General features: G+C 41.8%; 1 protein-coding gene across 2 annotated transcripts in view; it reads left to right on the forward strand.

Annotated features, from left to right (window-relative positions):
* Positions 1-15,653, forward strand: part of EPAS1 (endothelial PAS domain protein 1) — a 79,940-nt gene that overhangs the window by 39,768 nt on the left and 24,519 nt on the right. For both annotated transcript variants that reach the window (XM_075089084.1, XM_075089083.1), the window contains exons 2-3: positions 4,289-4,479; positions 15,218-15,369. In XM_075089084.1, coding sequence (XP_074945185.1) covers positions 4,289-4,479; positions 15,218-15,369 — 343 coding nt within the window. The remainder of the gene's footprint in view (positions 1-4,288; positions 4,480-15,217; positions 15,370-15,653) is intronic.

Genomic DNA, 15,653 nt, shown 5'->3' on the forward strand with positions numbered 1-15,653 from the left:
GAACGAGTGTTGGGGAGCTTCCAGGAGGCTTCCCTGCAGTACCTCCGGGCCTTGCACCAGCATACGGGTGGATTGAATTGTGATGGCTTTCTCCCCTCTCTCCCCCTGCATTTTTAAAAATCTGACATGGGTTTGGGTGAGTGAGGTTTCTGCTTCTGCTTGCGTCACTTTCTCCAAGCAGTGACGCACATGTGTGCTCTTTTTTTGCCACATAAGTGGGTGGTTTATGTGCTGGGAGGGAATGATTCATAAATTAGCTAGAGACTGGGCCTTTTCTCTGTTGCCCTAACGATGTGTGAAGAGGATTTGGTGTCAGCCTTTCTTCCTGGCCTTCAAACAGGCAGGTTGTGAAGAATTTACATTTTCACTTTCTAGCTGAGGGTAGTCCAGCCTCGCCTGGGGTAAAATGCTAATCCCATGCATAAAATGGAGGTAACTGCAAAGAAAGTTGATGGCCTGCCACCTGCAAATGAAAACAGTGAAAATACTTCTTTTTGCAGATTCTGTCACTCAATTGCAATTTTGGAGGCTTCTGCAACCAGGATGAGTGAGCACAGAATGACCAGCTTTGACGCAGGTTTTCCTGGGAAGGACAGCAAGCAAACGTAGATGTCTGCTGGGCGGGAAGCTGTGAGGGGCAAGTGGCATGGGGTATAGGGGGGCTTTGGGACTCTCTTTGCTTGTGCTGGGCTGACTACAATAACAATGCAATGTGAGGGTGTGCTGAGTGAGTGTCACAGTTTAACCTGGCAGGCAGCTGAACACTGCACAGGCATTTGCTCGCTTCCCTCCAGTGGGATGGGGGAGAGAATCGGAAAAATTGTAAAACTCATGGGTTGAGATAAAGGCAAAGTAATGTGACAGAAAAGGAAGGGGAAATAACAATAACAATGATAAAAGAATATACAAAACAAGTGATGCACGACGCAGTTGCTTTCCACCCGCTGACCGATGCCCAGACAGTTCCTGAGCAGTGGATGCGCCACCCCAGTTTTTTGTTCAGCATGATGCCATATGGTGTGGAATGTCCCTTTGCCTAGTTTGGGTCAGCTGTCCTGGCTGTGCCCCCTACCAACTTCTTGTTCACCTCCAGCCTCCTCGCTGGCAGGGCAGCATGAGAATGAGTCCTTGACTTAGTGTAAGCACTGCTTAACAATAACTAGAACATCAGTGTGTTATCAACATTATTCTCATCCTAAATCCAAAACACAGCACTCTACCAGCTCCTAGGAAGAAAATTAACTCTATTCCAGCCGAAACCAGAACAGCTAAGGGAAGAAGGGGAGGAAAATTGAGGTGCGGTGCGGGAAGTCACAGGGGGAAATGCTTAACAAGCAATTTGTTTATTTAAAATTATAATGGGTGAACAAGAAAGTCGTTTGAAAGCAACCAGGCAGGCTGATTCTTCTTCCCCTTGTTTTCTGATGTGAGAAAGCTCTTGTGTGGTGTATAATGAATGACGATGTGTCTCTGCAGAGAAACCAAGCATGACAGTCAGAAGCAGTGTTGAGGGAAAGCATCTGCTGCACATAGGAAAAAAAAAAATTATCTGCCCATAGCATTAGTTATTAGAAACCTTGAGCAGCCCATGGTTAATGAAACCAGCTTGTCTCATTAGCCACACTTCAAAATTATATTTACAGATGTTAGCAAAACTAAATGTTTTTCTTTGTGGCCAGAGTGGCGTTATGAGAGACCCTGTCTTATACAACCCGTTGTTATTGCATGAATTGCGACACAGCTTTGGCCTTGGTTCCCAAAGTTTCATATTTAAATGAGGTTTTGCCCAGGTTGGTTCTAATGTGAAAACTGTGGGCTCTAGATTTAGAGCAGAGCTCGAACATTTATGGTCCAAGTTTAAATTTTCTAAGCTGCAATTGGAGATTCTTGCAAATATTGCCATGAAGTTTTTGTTTTGTTTGCTTTTGTTTTGTTTCTACTCTTCTATTTCATTGGTAGAACTAGAAACTGAGAAGATTTGTTTGCAGTCTGTCATCTTTATAGGCACAGTGTAGACACATTTTTCTTTACAGAACAAGACATACCTCTGAAAGACGCATCAGTGTAAGTAGTTCACATGGCTCTCCTGTTTCCAGCACCTGCCCAGGAGCATTTTCTGTTGTACCTTCTCAGACAGCTGTGTGAAGGGACTTTTTTTTTACACAGATGTAGCATGACTCTTACTTGGCAAGGATAAAATTAAGGCGTTAGGGTCACCTTGTGAATATCTGATCCTTTAGATTCAAACTTGGGTGAGTCAGTGTTCACTCCAGCGATGCCCCCGAAGTCATTACAGAAGTTAGATCCTGCTGTTACATTGCAAAATGCGTGTATTACATACTGAAATGTGTGTAGCTCTCATCCCATGCATACCTCCTGTAACAGATGCCGTGTTAGAAAATATTCACCTCAGGCAAAATAATTGTGAAAGCGGTTTGCCGAGGGCTGATCATGGATCTTGAGAAGATACCGTAAGCATTTATGAGGCCCCTTGCCCTGTTAGCACATCCACTGGTGAGCACCTATCTGATCCTTAAACATATGCCGAGCTTCACATGTTCTGCATCACGAGGGCCCTCCTGATGAGTTGTGAGCACATTTCTGCTTTGGATGATGAGGTTGAGTGCCAAGCCTTGCCTGGGCCCCAGCAAACACCTTACTGTAATTTTACTCCTAGCATTTAACACACACCCTGGCTATTTTTCCTTCTTTCTAATTTACCAAGCCACCTGTGGTTTCTGTGCTAGAAGAAAGCTTCTACTCTAGCCCTTCTGGAAGTGGTTGTCATCTTTAGAATACATTTCTATGTATTGATACTCTTTTCTATTTTATGCATTTTTGTATGAGACCAGCCATGATTGGAACAGTTTCTAGGATTGAGGCAATTGATATTTGTTTTCATGATCATCTTCACAGAAAAAATATATTTATTGAAATATTCTGTTAGGATTTTTTTCTTTTTGGTTGATCCATTTTTAGTTTATGGGCTCATTATTTTTTACTGATATTGGAAGAAGCAGGTTATAAGAAGCTTCATTTTTTTAGGTGGCCTTGCAAATGGAGAGCTGCCACTGGTGATTCTAGAAATGAATGTGCAACCACAGCAGCAAAAATGGTGGGGCTCATTTTCTCCACACCCTGTTCTGTGCTCATCCAAGCTGTGCTGTTTGCACTGGTACAGTATTACAGGAGTCTGCATGAAAAGAAATGTATTCTGTGCTGGCATGACTATGGTGCAAAACCTCAACCTGTGCAAGTGAAGGAAACTTGTAGTATCAGCAGAGCTATATGGGGTTGAAATAGCTGATGGTTTTGAATGGATTCAGCTTCTTCGTGTTCTGAAATAAGAACTCTATAAAAGAACCTTAGAGTCAGTGAAGTTCCCTCTTAAACTGTCCTATCCCAGATCCGTTATATATAAAGCCCTTGTGTTTCTCGCACATTAAATTTAGCTTTATGTCCCTTAGTGGCTTAGTTTTGCATACTTGCTTCATACAATGTCTTCCTCTTTGTTATTTCCTGCTCTTCTGTTCTTGTTTGAAGTTTGTCTGAAGAGTTTGAAGGAGGCTGGCTCTATCAGTCATGTTATTTTGCTCAAGAAGGAATCTGTTTTCATAGACAATGGAGAATAGGTGATTTAATTACAATAGCTTCTATGAAGGAGGGATTTCTTGCAGGCAACAGTATTTTCTTTCCCATTTTGTATCCTTCATGGTCAAGCAAAGGTGGTTTTCCAGAGCAGCGTCAGGTTAAGAGCTTAGACAGTTGTATATACAAACATAGTTTGATACCCTATTATTACTTTTATTTTAATGTGAGGAACAGCCATTGCAAGTCATGATATCTACGACAGCGACATGCACTGTAATTGTTCCAGCTTTAGAATGGATTGTCACCTCATCCCAGAGTATTTTTCAAGTAAATTAATTTAGATTGAACAAATGACATTTTTGTTTTTAACATTTTCTGAATCCCAGGAATAATAGTTTGCTATTTCATTTTGAATCTCTCACCTAAAGCAGATCTTGATCCTGTTACATTCAGTGGGGATTCATTTAGGGGGTCCAAAGGCTGACTTTTATAGAATCGGAGCCCTTTCCAGCTGTGGCAGTCCTCTCCTAATTCCCATTTTAAAAGGAGCAAATAGATACTAATATCTGGTCAATTGATTTAAACCAGTTGACAGAATGGATTCATTGCCAAGAAGATTTACTCTTGTAAATGCCTCTGTCAAGTAGTGAATTGCGTTTCAAGAAATGCTTTTTCCTTTCTCTCCTTTACCTATCAGGAGCAGTTCAGAAAGGAGGAAGGAGAAATCAAGAGATGCAGCAAGATGCAGGAGAAGCAAAGAAACTGAAGTTTTCTATGAACTGGCACATGAGCTGCCCCTGCCCCACAACATCAGTTCCCACCTGGACAAGGCATCCATAATGCGCCTGGCAATCAGTTTCCTACGAACTCACAAGCTTCTGTCTTCAGGTAAGATCTGGCTAAAAGAAGTTGTGAGTGCTAGTTGATGGTAGCTTGGTAAGATTGTGCATGTTCTTCTCTGAGTACTGGGTCCTAAAGTTTGAGCACAGGACACAACTGCTTGTGTTGTATTCTCACAACTAGATTTAAAGATAGGTTGGTGTGGTTTTTTTTTTTTGTCAGAATTACATATGTTTTAATTGGGATAGAAAAATCTGAGTGATATTAGTCATATAAGGTCTTCTTTACCAAAATAACAACTGGTGCAGTTTTGCCTCTCTAAAAATACAACAAAGTTCTTGTATGTGGCTTATAAAGCTCAGTTACAGGATTTTGAACTTTTAAGAGTTTAATCAGAATTCAAACATATATCTTAAGCTTCCATGCTGAAACAAGTAAATTTTGATTTAGCATGGCAAGTATGTTTGTGCCAGTGCATTCAAAAGACGTCTGGGAAGTTCTGAAGGTCTAATGCTTCGCTTGAAAGGACTAATTGTGCTTATATGCTGGTAATGAGTAGTAGGCAGATTGTTTATGACAAGGTAGACTAAGATAGCTAAAGCAAACAACTTTTAAATACTCTATGAATGGATTGTGTGTAATCAGAACCTTGCTCGTGTTGGACGAGTAGGAAAGGTGAACCAGCATCATTTTCATAGCCAATGAAAACAGATAAAGTTAACAATGTTCTTATTTTGCACCTATATTTGAATAATCACTTTAATGGAAATCTGTGGTTTGAGTAGCCTGTGAGATCAATGAAAAACAACTGATGTTTCTGAGGGAACTTTCACACGGTGACCTATAAGTGTCCAGAATATGTTAACAGAACAATGCCTGCATTGTTTGTGAAAGGTGAACCCATAATTTCATCTTTTCCTTCATTAATGGCAAAACTCCCAATAAGGTCACGATTACACTTCCTCTCTTCAGAAAAGTTGAGTCATACCATAACAATTACTTTAATAAATGTTATTAGGAAGTATCTCATTCTGTGGAAGAGTATGCTGTTGGTTTGTTGTTGGTTAGTCTGAAAAAAATGACAAGTTCATTTCTGCTTCTCTGTGCTTTCTAAGTTTTGTAGCTTTTTTTAGGTTCTGCTAAGACTATAGTATAAAGCGGGTATCTTCATCTTAGCTTTTGGAATGTGGTTTTAACATTTACTTACATGAAAAGGAAAGTTTATTTGCTGAACAGTGTGTATCATCTCTGGTTTAGTCGTATAATTAATACTTGAAGAAGTTGCGTAAATATGTAAATGTTTTTAAACATGCCATACACTGAGCCAATTTGTTAGTAACTTTCTCATAAAAACAGAGCTTCAGCTTTTCAAGTATTTATATGGCATGAACTAGAGACTGGCACAGTGTAGGAAAAGCAAACTTCTGAAGGGCTATGACAGAAAATATCAGTAACGCGTGTGTCTGTGAAACTTGACATGAAATAGTTTGATGCTGTCATCTGCTTACCTGGAAACTGCTAAGTTTAAAGTGAAATTTTCAAATATGTGTACATTTATTGGTGGGGAAAATAATCTCAGAACATTTATTTAGTGCTTCTGTAGTGTTAAGGCGAAGGCTCATATCATTTGATAGTTGTGACAACTCAGTGTATGTATACAATATTTGTACGTACACATACATATATGAAGTATCACCAGGACCCAGCAGTTAGGAATTAATCTGGAAATGAAACATTGCAGTAGTGACAGGCTGTGATTTAATATTTCAGGCCTTCTCTATGTTAGTTATTTGCTTAGCCTTAAATCTGATGCACTTCCTCAGTCTAAGTATTGACTTGGAGTAAGTCCTGTCATTAAAATTTTTGTTGTTAGTCAAATGCAGATTCATCAGTCGCTGCGTCTTTAGACACTGGAGATGTAGGTAAAGGTTTTTAAATCTTTAGTGCTTCTATTCTGAGGAATTGAACTTAAGGTACTTTATAGGGACTGGATTTTCTGGAACAGCTGGGTGGTATTTTCTGACAATGAGAATACACTGAAGTAAAAGAACTCAAGACAGAAAACCACTGTTTGTTTGTAAAGGCCTCATCGACTACTTATGTTCTGAGTATAGCTAACAATTAAATTAGCCAAGCTAAACAAGAAGCCTGACAATTTAAGCCCTGCGTATTTGAAAGATAAAATGTATCAGGCATTGGAATAAAGTGGCATCAGAGAGAGAACTTTCATTATCATTATCAGAATAATGACTTCAGAGTATTATTTCTTCCTTATGCAATTGCCTGACAGTTTACACTTCCTGACTTCTGAGGGTCACAGGTGTACAGTACTGCTCTGGCCAAAGAGAAATGTTTCTTGCTCTCAGGAGACACAGCTGTAAAATTGAACATAAGCATTTCTGACGGGTGAGCTTTATTGAAAAAATACTGCCTTTCAGGACTGATTAACACGATTGCTGTACAATAGCTGCTTAATACAGCTAATATTTGACAGGTGCTGATTTTCAGATCTGTTCCTGTAAAAGCAGAGTTTTAAGTTATTGATGGTGGGCTTCTGAATAATGTCGGTCTTTATAAGGACACTGGCTTTCACTAGAAGGCTGTCAGATATATTTCAAAGTGATAGGTTTTCAGTACAGCTTTTGTCTCTCAGATGAAGAAGTTTGCTGCTCATCGCATTTTGACGAGAGCAAAAGGACACTGGGCTTGTGTGACGCCTGTCCACGCTCTGTTCTCGCTTTTGGCCTAAACCCTTTCTGAGCCCGAGCAAAGCTGCCCCCGTTTCACACACGTGTTTAGCAGACTGGAATTTGGCCATTAATTCTGGGTTACATTTGAGGAGCCTGATTTGACTGACGGGGAGCACAGGGGTTATTGTGTCGTCTCTGACAGGTGAACAGGGAATCGGAGAGGTGGAGAACTGCAGTGTGCATGAGAAGCAAACGCCTGCCCCAGCCCATAGACCCCCGCTTATTTATGTTGTCTTTGTGGAAATAGTTTTGATTATTTGGCCTAGACACTTAGTGTAAACTGGAGTTAAGTGGGAGTATTTGTTTTGTCATTAATTAGGATTTTAATATAACATTTACTGCATATATATATACACACACAACACGTCACTAAAATAAACTTGCAGTGCAGCTTGAAAAATGCTTCAAAAGGTAGTAAAGAGAAAAGTACCCCTTGATTAGCATTTTTGTTATGTGTTGTTTAGTCTATCAAAAAGTACTGGAACACGAGACTGTATTTTAAATTACTCATTGTGGGCACAATTCTCAAATGTGAACGCATCTCTACATTTCGTGGCAGTTTTTCTGGGAGTGGAGAGAGCAGGGGCCTTCCCAGGACTGCATCCTCATATTTCTGCAAGCTGATGCTCCAGATGGGATTTCAGAGATGGCTGTAGGCAACTTGCCAGCCTCAGCCCAGTGCCACTGAGTGTCTCATGCCCCTTCCTATTATCCTTGACTTGGAATAGGGCTTTTCACTTGTGTAACTCGGGCTGTTTTACTAGCTGTGTCTGCATAATGATTATTTATCTGTCAGGAAGCCAAGACCAAGGGAAATCTATGCCCACATTCTTCCAGCAGGTGAATGGCAGAGCCCACGAGTCTGAGCCCTCATTGAGAGCTCTCCCACTACGTGCCTCTGAAAATCCCGGCTTCTGGATTGCAGGGTGCACATCTCCTGCAGGCTTTGCAGGGCCCAAGCTTGGCCCTCGTATCCTATCATAATAGGAAATAGCTGGTTGTATGTCTCAGAGTTCAAAAGGGTAAAAAATACCAGGTTTTGCTTTATAAAAGTTGCTGCTTTACTTAGTAACACGTTTCCCTTTGATTTTCACAGTAGGCAATTCTGTGTGGGAATGTTGGAGAGGAAGCCTTTAACATTTAGAAATGCAGGCTGTTCGTCTGACGGCCTGATTGAGATTAGTATCACAGGAAGCAAACCGAAACAATAGCTTTATGATACTGTTTCCACGTTGTGCATGGAACAGTACACAGTATAACTGGAATGCTAAGTAGAAATATCATTTAATTATGATCCTCTTAAACCTTTTTCAAGATGTCTCCCAGTTCTGTTGGCATCATACATCTTTGCCATCATCACATTCAAATGTTTGGGATAAATTTAGAATCAGTGTTTGTTCATTTCAGGTAAAGGTTTTGATCCCATATAGTGGCAGCTGAAAATAGACTGTTTGATGCTCATTTAGTGGAGCTTTTGGATTTGGGGTGTTAAACCCTTTAGTATAGTCAGAAAAACTGATAGCAGTATGTGTCCTATTATTCTCTACTATAGCTAGTAAATTAGCTGAATGCTTTTTGGGGGTGAATAGATGCTAAAAGAGAAATAACTGTCTTTTGCTAAAGAATGGCTGTCTTGGTTAAGAGCTAACACCGTGGTAATTGCTCAGGCTCCCTCAGACTGTCTCTTTGTCTGAGTATGAGGAAGAGAATCCACTTTAGGAAGCCTGTATAGGCAGCATCGGCATGTGATGTCCGTAATTTTAAGGGTTTATTTGGACCAAGCTGATGCTAAAGGCATTACAGGAACCAGAACTCTTTGGTACCAGTGAGTTTCTGTCTGTCAGAGATCCAGCAAAGGAAACTGGATGGGAGTTGCTCCTGTGCAGGCAGACAGCAGCAGAAATGGGGAGGGAACAGGGAAGCAGACGGGAAGTTGTTTGGGAGAAGGGAGGCCACGAGGAAGCCAGTGTGAAGTTGTTTCAAGGGAGGGAGACAACAGAGCCGGAAAGCCAGCAGGGACCAGAAGGGAAAAAATAGCTTTTCTCTAGGCTTTTAAGGGAGAGGACAAACTGTAGGGAGAAGTGATGTGGGCATTGTTTTTGAATGTCTGGACAAGCTGCATCTAATCTCAGACCATTGTGGCACAAAACAGTGCTTTAAAAATAGCATGTCTCCTTGTTTGCTTTTATTAAATTGGAAAAATACTTTTGTGCCAGCCGTGCTGCTAAGAATGAGAGTGGAGCCGGGTCCTGAGTGCTCCAGCTGCTTCAAGTGATGTCCCTTTTCTGGGAAGGTGCACCAGAAGCACCCACAGGTGTGCTCAGGAAGCCTGGGCTGACAAGGTGCTGCATCCCACCGTTCAACTCCGATGGCTGCAGGACTTGAAGCAGCTTCCTGGGAGCAGCATCTGAATGATCTGGCTAGATACAAACTCTGCAATCAAAACAACTCTAACATAAGTGTTTTCTTTATCAAAGTTGCTTGTGCACTTGGAGGTAAGAGCCTTTCAGGAAGCTTCAAGTTTAAGAGTAGCTTTTTCTTGATGTATCTAAATTGAAAGCTTTTATTGAACACATTGAAACATCCCCCTGAACAGGATGTACTGCCCTGTCAAGACAGAAAAAAAGAAAAAAAATCAGTCGCTTTCCTTTGCAAAACAAGAAACCAGGAAGAGACGAGTCTGCCTCAAAGCTGCGCGCTCTGATGCAGGATGGAGCCACTGTTAGAGCTTCCCTAGCTTCTGCCTACTGGCGTCAGGCAGTTTTTACAGCCCTCCTCAGGAGTGGCAGCTGTAGCCTGGTGTCTGTCACGCACAATATCCAAGCAACTTTCTAGTACTTGTAGGATCCAGGCTTAGAGACAAAGCCATGAAAATTCTGTGAACGTGATGATGTGACCTCCAGTAAAAACCCTTTTTATCACACTCTACCTCTGACCTGACCACAAAGGCCCCTTTGAGTCAGATCAAAGGTGTTGAGAGGAGTATAGTTGTTTGCTAGGAGCTTGTTTATACCTGAGTGGTTATTTCTTGTAAGGAGAGCCTGATTTTTGAGCCTTCAGACTCATTCCAAGAGGTTGGACTGAAGGAAATGAGCAAGCATCTACGGAAAAAGTGTTCTTAAACTTGGGAACAGTGCACATCCTGACAGTGGGAATTAATCAAAGCTTGTTTACAAGAGCTATTTTTAGCATAAAGGGTTATCATAAACACTGCAATAATCATTTGCCATTACAGTTCAAAGTTTCTTGTTGATTAATAAATTCTACTTTGGTGGTTAGAAAATTTTTCAAAATAGAGATGATTAAAAAATATTTATCAGAATTTGATGAAAACTGAGACATGGTCTGAAAAATACTGTATCCAAATTTTGATCCTGACCAAGAAATACTGTCTTGGGACAATTAATACACACAGTGGATGACCCATCAAATGGGTATATGGGACACGGTTGCTCTGTTCCTGGTTCTGCCATAGCTCTGACAGCCACCCCAGGGAGGCCACTGCACTTTTCTGTGGCTCTCTGACGTGTTTCAAGATCTCTCGATCTCAGCTAGACAGGGTTTCTCCCTCCTTTGTAGGCTTCCCAGTGCTGCATAAGCACAACCTTGGCTGGGATCCATGAATGTAACTATAATGTGAACAACAATATTACAGTACTTCATTCTGCTGAATGTGCTATTAATTTATAGTTAAACCAGCATATTTATAGTCTGGTCTCTCTGCTATACTGTCATGGTGCCTGAACTGAAATACTCCCATTAGTAGTGACAGAAAAAGTGGCAGGAAAAATAAGAAACGCATCCTTATTTCAAGACTTGTTTTTCAAAATAGCTGCTAACTAATGCTGACAACAAAACCTCTACCTAAAAATGGGGGTAAACTGAGTCCACGGTTACCTTTCTTTAAGACCTGAAAATTCTGGCAAGTCTTCATGGGGTGCCACCACCTGACCTCAGACCTACTGGAAACCAAATTCTGCCCCCACCTCCTCATGCTAACCTGCTTTCATTTGGTCCCAGCTTTCTCAAATGTTTTCCATCTGAAGCTAAAACTTCTTATGCTAAAGTGAAAGACAATAGGGATTTCTGGGAGAGGCTTGCAGTAGTGGTGGCTTTATTTGTTTTTCTTCTGCAAAATGGATTCTTTCTGAAGCAAACCAGATTTTTGCTAGTGGCAATAACTGAATTGCTTCTGATGTATCAGTCTCCTAATGTGTGGATATCCTCTGTGTATTAGTAGCTAGTGATTTTCACAGGAGAAAGGGAACAAGCTATAATGCTGTAACTGCAGCCATATGAGGGACTGTTATTTATTATTACTATAATTACACTGAGTTACCTGACACAGGGCATAATAGGGCCACCACAGTGATGCCCAGCATATTTATTTACTGCGGACTAAGGCCTTCAGGTAGCTAATATGCTTCAGGTCTTCAGCCCAGATGATACCTTCTGGGACTGTGTGTTTGCAGCTACCACAAAGAGCCTCGACACACCAGGAGACAAGAGCGCCTTTGGTGCATCCCTCAGTGCCTGGGCTTGCTTCCCTGGGCAGGCTGCTGGGGCATGCTTATGGGGGACAGGCAAGGAATAGACCAGCAGCAGCAGCAGCACAGTGGCCCCTGGAGGTACTTGTCACCTATCTTTGTGCCTGATAGTGCCTACAGTTTCCTTGATACAGCTGCTCCATCTTTGAAATGTGATCATGCCCTACTGACTACTACAAGAAACCCGTATCTGCAAGCTCCCCTTGCCTGCTGCTGCCAGGGCTGCTAAGGGGGAATGAGGGGATACAGTGGGGTTTACTGAGTTACCAGGGAAGCTGGAGGGTGTCTGCAAAACACCTTGGTCATGCTTTTGGGTTATGTGAGAGGGGATGCACAGCAGCACAAGCCCTCTTCCCTCCCTCTTCCCCGTCCACGTGACAGATGCCTCCAGCTGAATGAAGGTAATTTTAATAAAAAAAGTTGAACTCTGATTCCACAAAACTCTGTAACCACGTGCTTTAAAGCTGACTGTATCTTTAAGTGCTGTGCTCAGCTAGGACTTTAAGGGTTTGAACCTGCTACCCTGATGTGAGTGATCCTATGTCCTCTGTGTGTGTTTGTATAAGTAATATAATTTATATACATGGAAAAGCAAACTTAATCATCTGATAATACAAGTAAAGTGTTTGTCTTTCACTGTTGGAGGCATTTAAGAATACAAATGCTTTGAATAGCCTTCCTGCCTTTGAATGGTCATGTTTTGTTAATGCAAACTTAATGAGCTGGGGAAAAAAATGGAAAGGAGGGTCTGGGGTTAGAGCTGAAAAGTCATTTTTTTTCTCTGAACCCACACTTGGCTGATTGTCTTGGGCAATAGCCATGATCCCTGCTGAATAAACCATTTGTTTGCTTCCGGAAAAGTAAAAAAAGACCCTTGACATTCTTTACACAGCAGAAACAAGCTTGGGAGCAGATGGTCACTTACCTTCTCCCCCCCCACCCCCCCTTCCCTAAATGTCATTGTGGTCAAAGTGCGTACTATTAAAATATATTATTGTGTATTTTCTGTATTTTAAATGCTAGCCCTGATGTAATTTCCTGACGTCGGTTGCTTTGTGCTGAGGAGGAACTGGCCCCTGCATGTGTAGTTAGAATTGCAGTGCAGGGACACGAAATGATAAATCCCCCAGCCTGTGCAGGCCATCCCCAGAGAGTGTCTTCTCTTCCTGCTACCAAATGATCATGTAGAGAAGCAAAGGGTGATAAACTAAAAGCTCCCAATGGCTTTGGGGCTGAGCCTGCCCATTCCTGTGTGCGGACAATGGGTAATGGGCTGCTGCCGGGGAGGGATGTTGAGGAGCAGGAGGAGGATGCAGAAGCAGCAGCCAGCATCGTTTTTGTCACCACTCATCTGTTCCAAACAGTGGCTCAGTGTGCTCTGCATTGCAAATGCTCATCCTTCTGCATTTGCTCACTGTCCATCCTTAGGTACTAGCAGATGCAGTTGCAGGAGATATTTAGATTGGACTTGTCCTTTAATGATAACACATTAATACATCAAAGTTAAAACTGCATTAGTTTGGCTCAGCCTCTTCCCTATCCAAAAAATGCCAAACCCAAACCACTTCTAATGTTTTACAAAGCAACACCCCATACCTGCTTCTAGACTTCTTCCAAAATGAGTATTTCAACAAGAAGCATGAAGGGAAATGATAAATGTGCTGTTTCAGGGAGGGAAAGAACAAAAATTTAAATATGCTTCTCAAATGCTAATAGAAGTGCTAAAAACTGTATGCTGGAATTACAATGTTAAACCAACAAAGAAGAGCAATTTCTCCAAGAAACTCATTTAAGAGTCTCACTGTCCTTGCAAATAAGGCTGATGCAATTATGGCTGGAGCCTCTGGCCAGCAAAACCCGGTGGTGGGCCCAGCCTGGAGCACTCTTGTGCCACCAGGGAGGGGCACAGAGCAGCTCACTGCAGCCCCTCTCAGATCATCCTTGCTGCCTGGGGCTATGGAGCACCTTTGATCTAGATGGGATTTACCCATGGCCTTGTATCTTCAGCAGTGTATGGTTGGAGTTGGTTAGTCTTTATTCTGAGGAAATAAGGCTTTTTTTGTTCTTTGTTTGTCTGCTTTTTCCTCTGAATTCAGAGCCTTACCACTGCGCGTATTTGCAATGACTTATCGCAAATGTGCAAGCTAACTGAAAAAACTATAAAGATAACCTCACCACAGCATGCCTGAGGTACACTGACCAGATGCAATCTGTAAATAGTTTTGTAAAAAAATAGTCCCAGAAGTTTCCCGTGAAACATGTCAAGAAATTAATGGGCCAGCTCCTACACAGAAATATTTTAATACTAGTCATCTACAAATCATCTCCTGCAGGCTTCTTATTCATGGCACTGAACCATGCTTAAAAGTGTAGAAGGGAAGGCAAGAGTGCTGAGTGGACACTTGGGTGACCAGCATTAGGAGGAGCAGTGCATCCCTCTCCCTCCCTCCCTCCCTGCCCATGGCTTTGCCTACTTACTGCCTCCCATGGCAGGAGACGAGCAATGTGGAGCACACACAGTAATGAGGGCACTGCAGTGCCTTAAGTTATCTCTACAGCACAGCCAAAAAGCAACAGGAAAATAAGTAACTGGAAAAAAAAAAAAAAAAGCTTTAATAAATATTCTAGCATGGCTTTAGATTTCAGCACAACAGAGGCACGTCTCCAAAAATGGATAAGGTGCACTGGGTTCATGAATCTGCATAGGCAAATGTAAGGGATGTAAGTGGGGTCTGAGGCTCTCCTCTTTGTGGGACAGGAGAAGCGTAGGTGGGTGACAAAGCTTGTCGGAGTGGAGTGGCACATAGGGAGTTTTGACATCTGCAGATGAAAAAGTAGGTATTGGTGGGACGGATCTGTGGTTTTCCCAGGAATATTGAGGTTTATGGGATGAAGGAAGGAGAGATTCCCCTGAAAGGGCTTCGAGGAAGTGGGTTTCTTCTACTTTTTCTACCAAAGGTAGTGTTAACAGACCTCTCCATAACACGTGGAGAGTTCTGTCTAGGTGCTTCATAGGAAAAGTATTTGAACTTGACCTGATGGCAGTGTCTTTTCTTAAACATTTGTTAGGAATGCACAAAATTACTTACCTTCTGTAAGATTTGCCCTATACTTTTTGCCTGTTAGGAAATATAAAGGCTGCATGTGGCCAAAAGAATGTGCAGAAAGAAGATGTGCTTCAGAGTCTGGGTATATAGGTGTTATGTACTGAAAGCATGTCTTGCAGAAACACATTAAAGGTGAATAGAGGGTCTGTTGCATTTGCAAAAAACTTTAGGAAAATATCTTTCCAGTGATAAGGACATCCCTTTCATACAGTGTGCAGACAGCTTTCTTCTCAAGGAAGGCCCCATTGGAAGGGGTTTGTGGAAACAAAATTCTAGCAGCAAAAAATATTTTGTTGCCTTGTAACTGGATGTGCTTGTGTTGAAAAGGCTGGCTTGGGTGCTGAAGACTTCAGATGCTTTTTTTTTTCTTTTTTTTTCTCAGTATGTGCTGACAACGAGAATGAACTAGAGGCAGACCAGCAGATGGACAACTTGTACCTGAAAGCTTTGGAGGGATTTATTGCCGTGGTGACACAGGATGGAGACATGATCTTTTTGTCAGAGAATGTCAACAAATACATGGGTCTTACCCAGGTAACTTGTTCCCTAACACTTTCCTGTCTTTGTAACACAATTCCTAGAAACAAGTCCTATGCCTAAATGCAGAAAAACAGCTGCATGTCACTGCAAAAAAAGACTGGAAATAAAATTTCTTAGGCAGGTACCCTGAACACCAGACAGCAGTGTGGTGTTTTTCCCTTCTCCGTGTCCAAGTTGTAGTATCTTTGGTGATTGCAAACTTGCCTTCCTAGATATTACTGTGGAGAGGAGAACAGTAATTTAATCAACTTGTGCCTTAGACTATGGGGCAGAGGGGA

Source organism: Phalacrocorax aristotelis, chromosome 3, assembly GCF_949628215.1.
Source record: "Phalacrocorax aristotelis chromosome 3, bGulAri2.1, whole genome shotgun sequence".
In the NCBI taxonomy this organism is placed as follows: domain Eukaryota; kingdom Metazoa; phylum Chordata; class Aves; order Suliformes; family Phalacrocoracidae; genus Phalacrocorax; species Phalacrocorax aristotelis.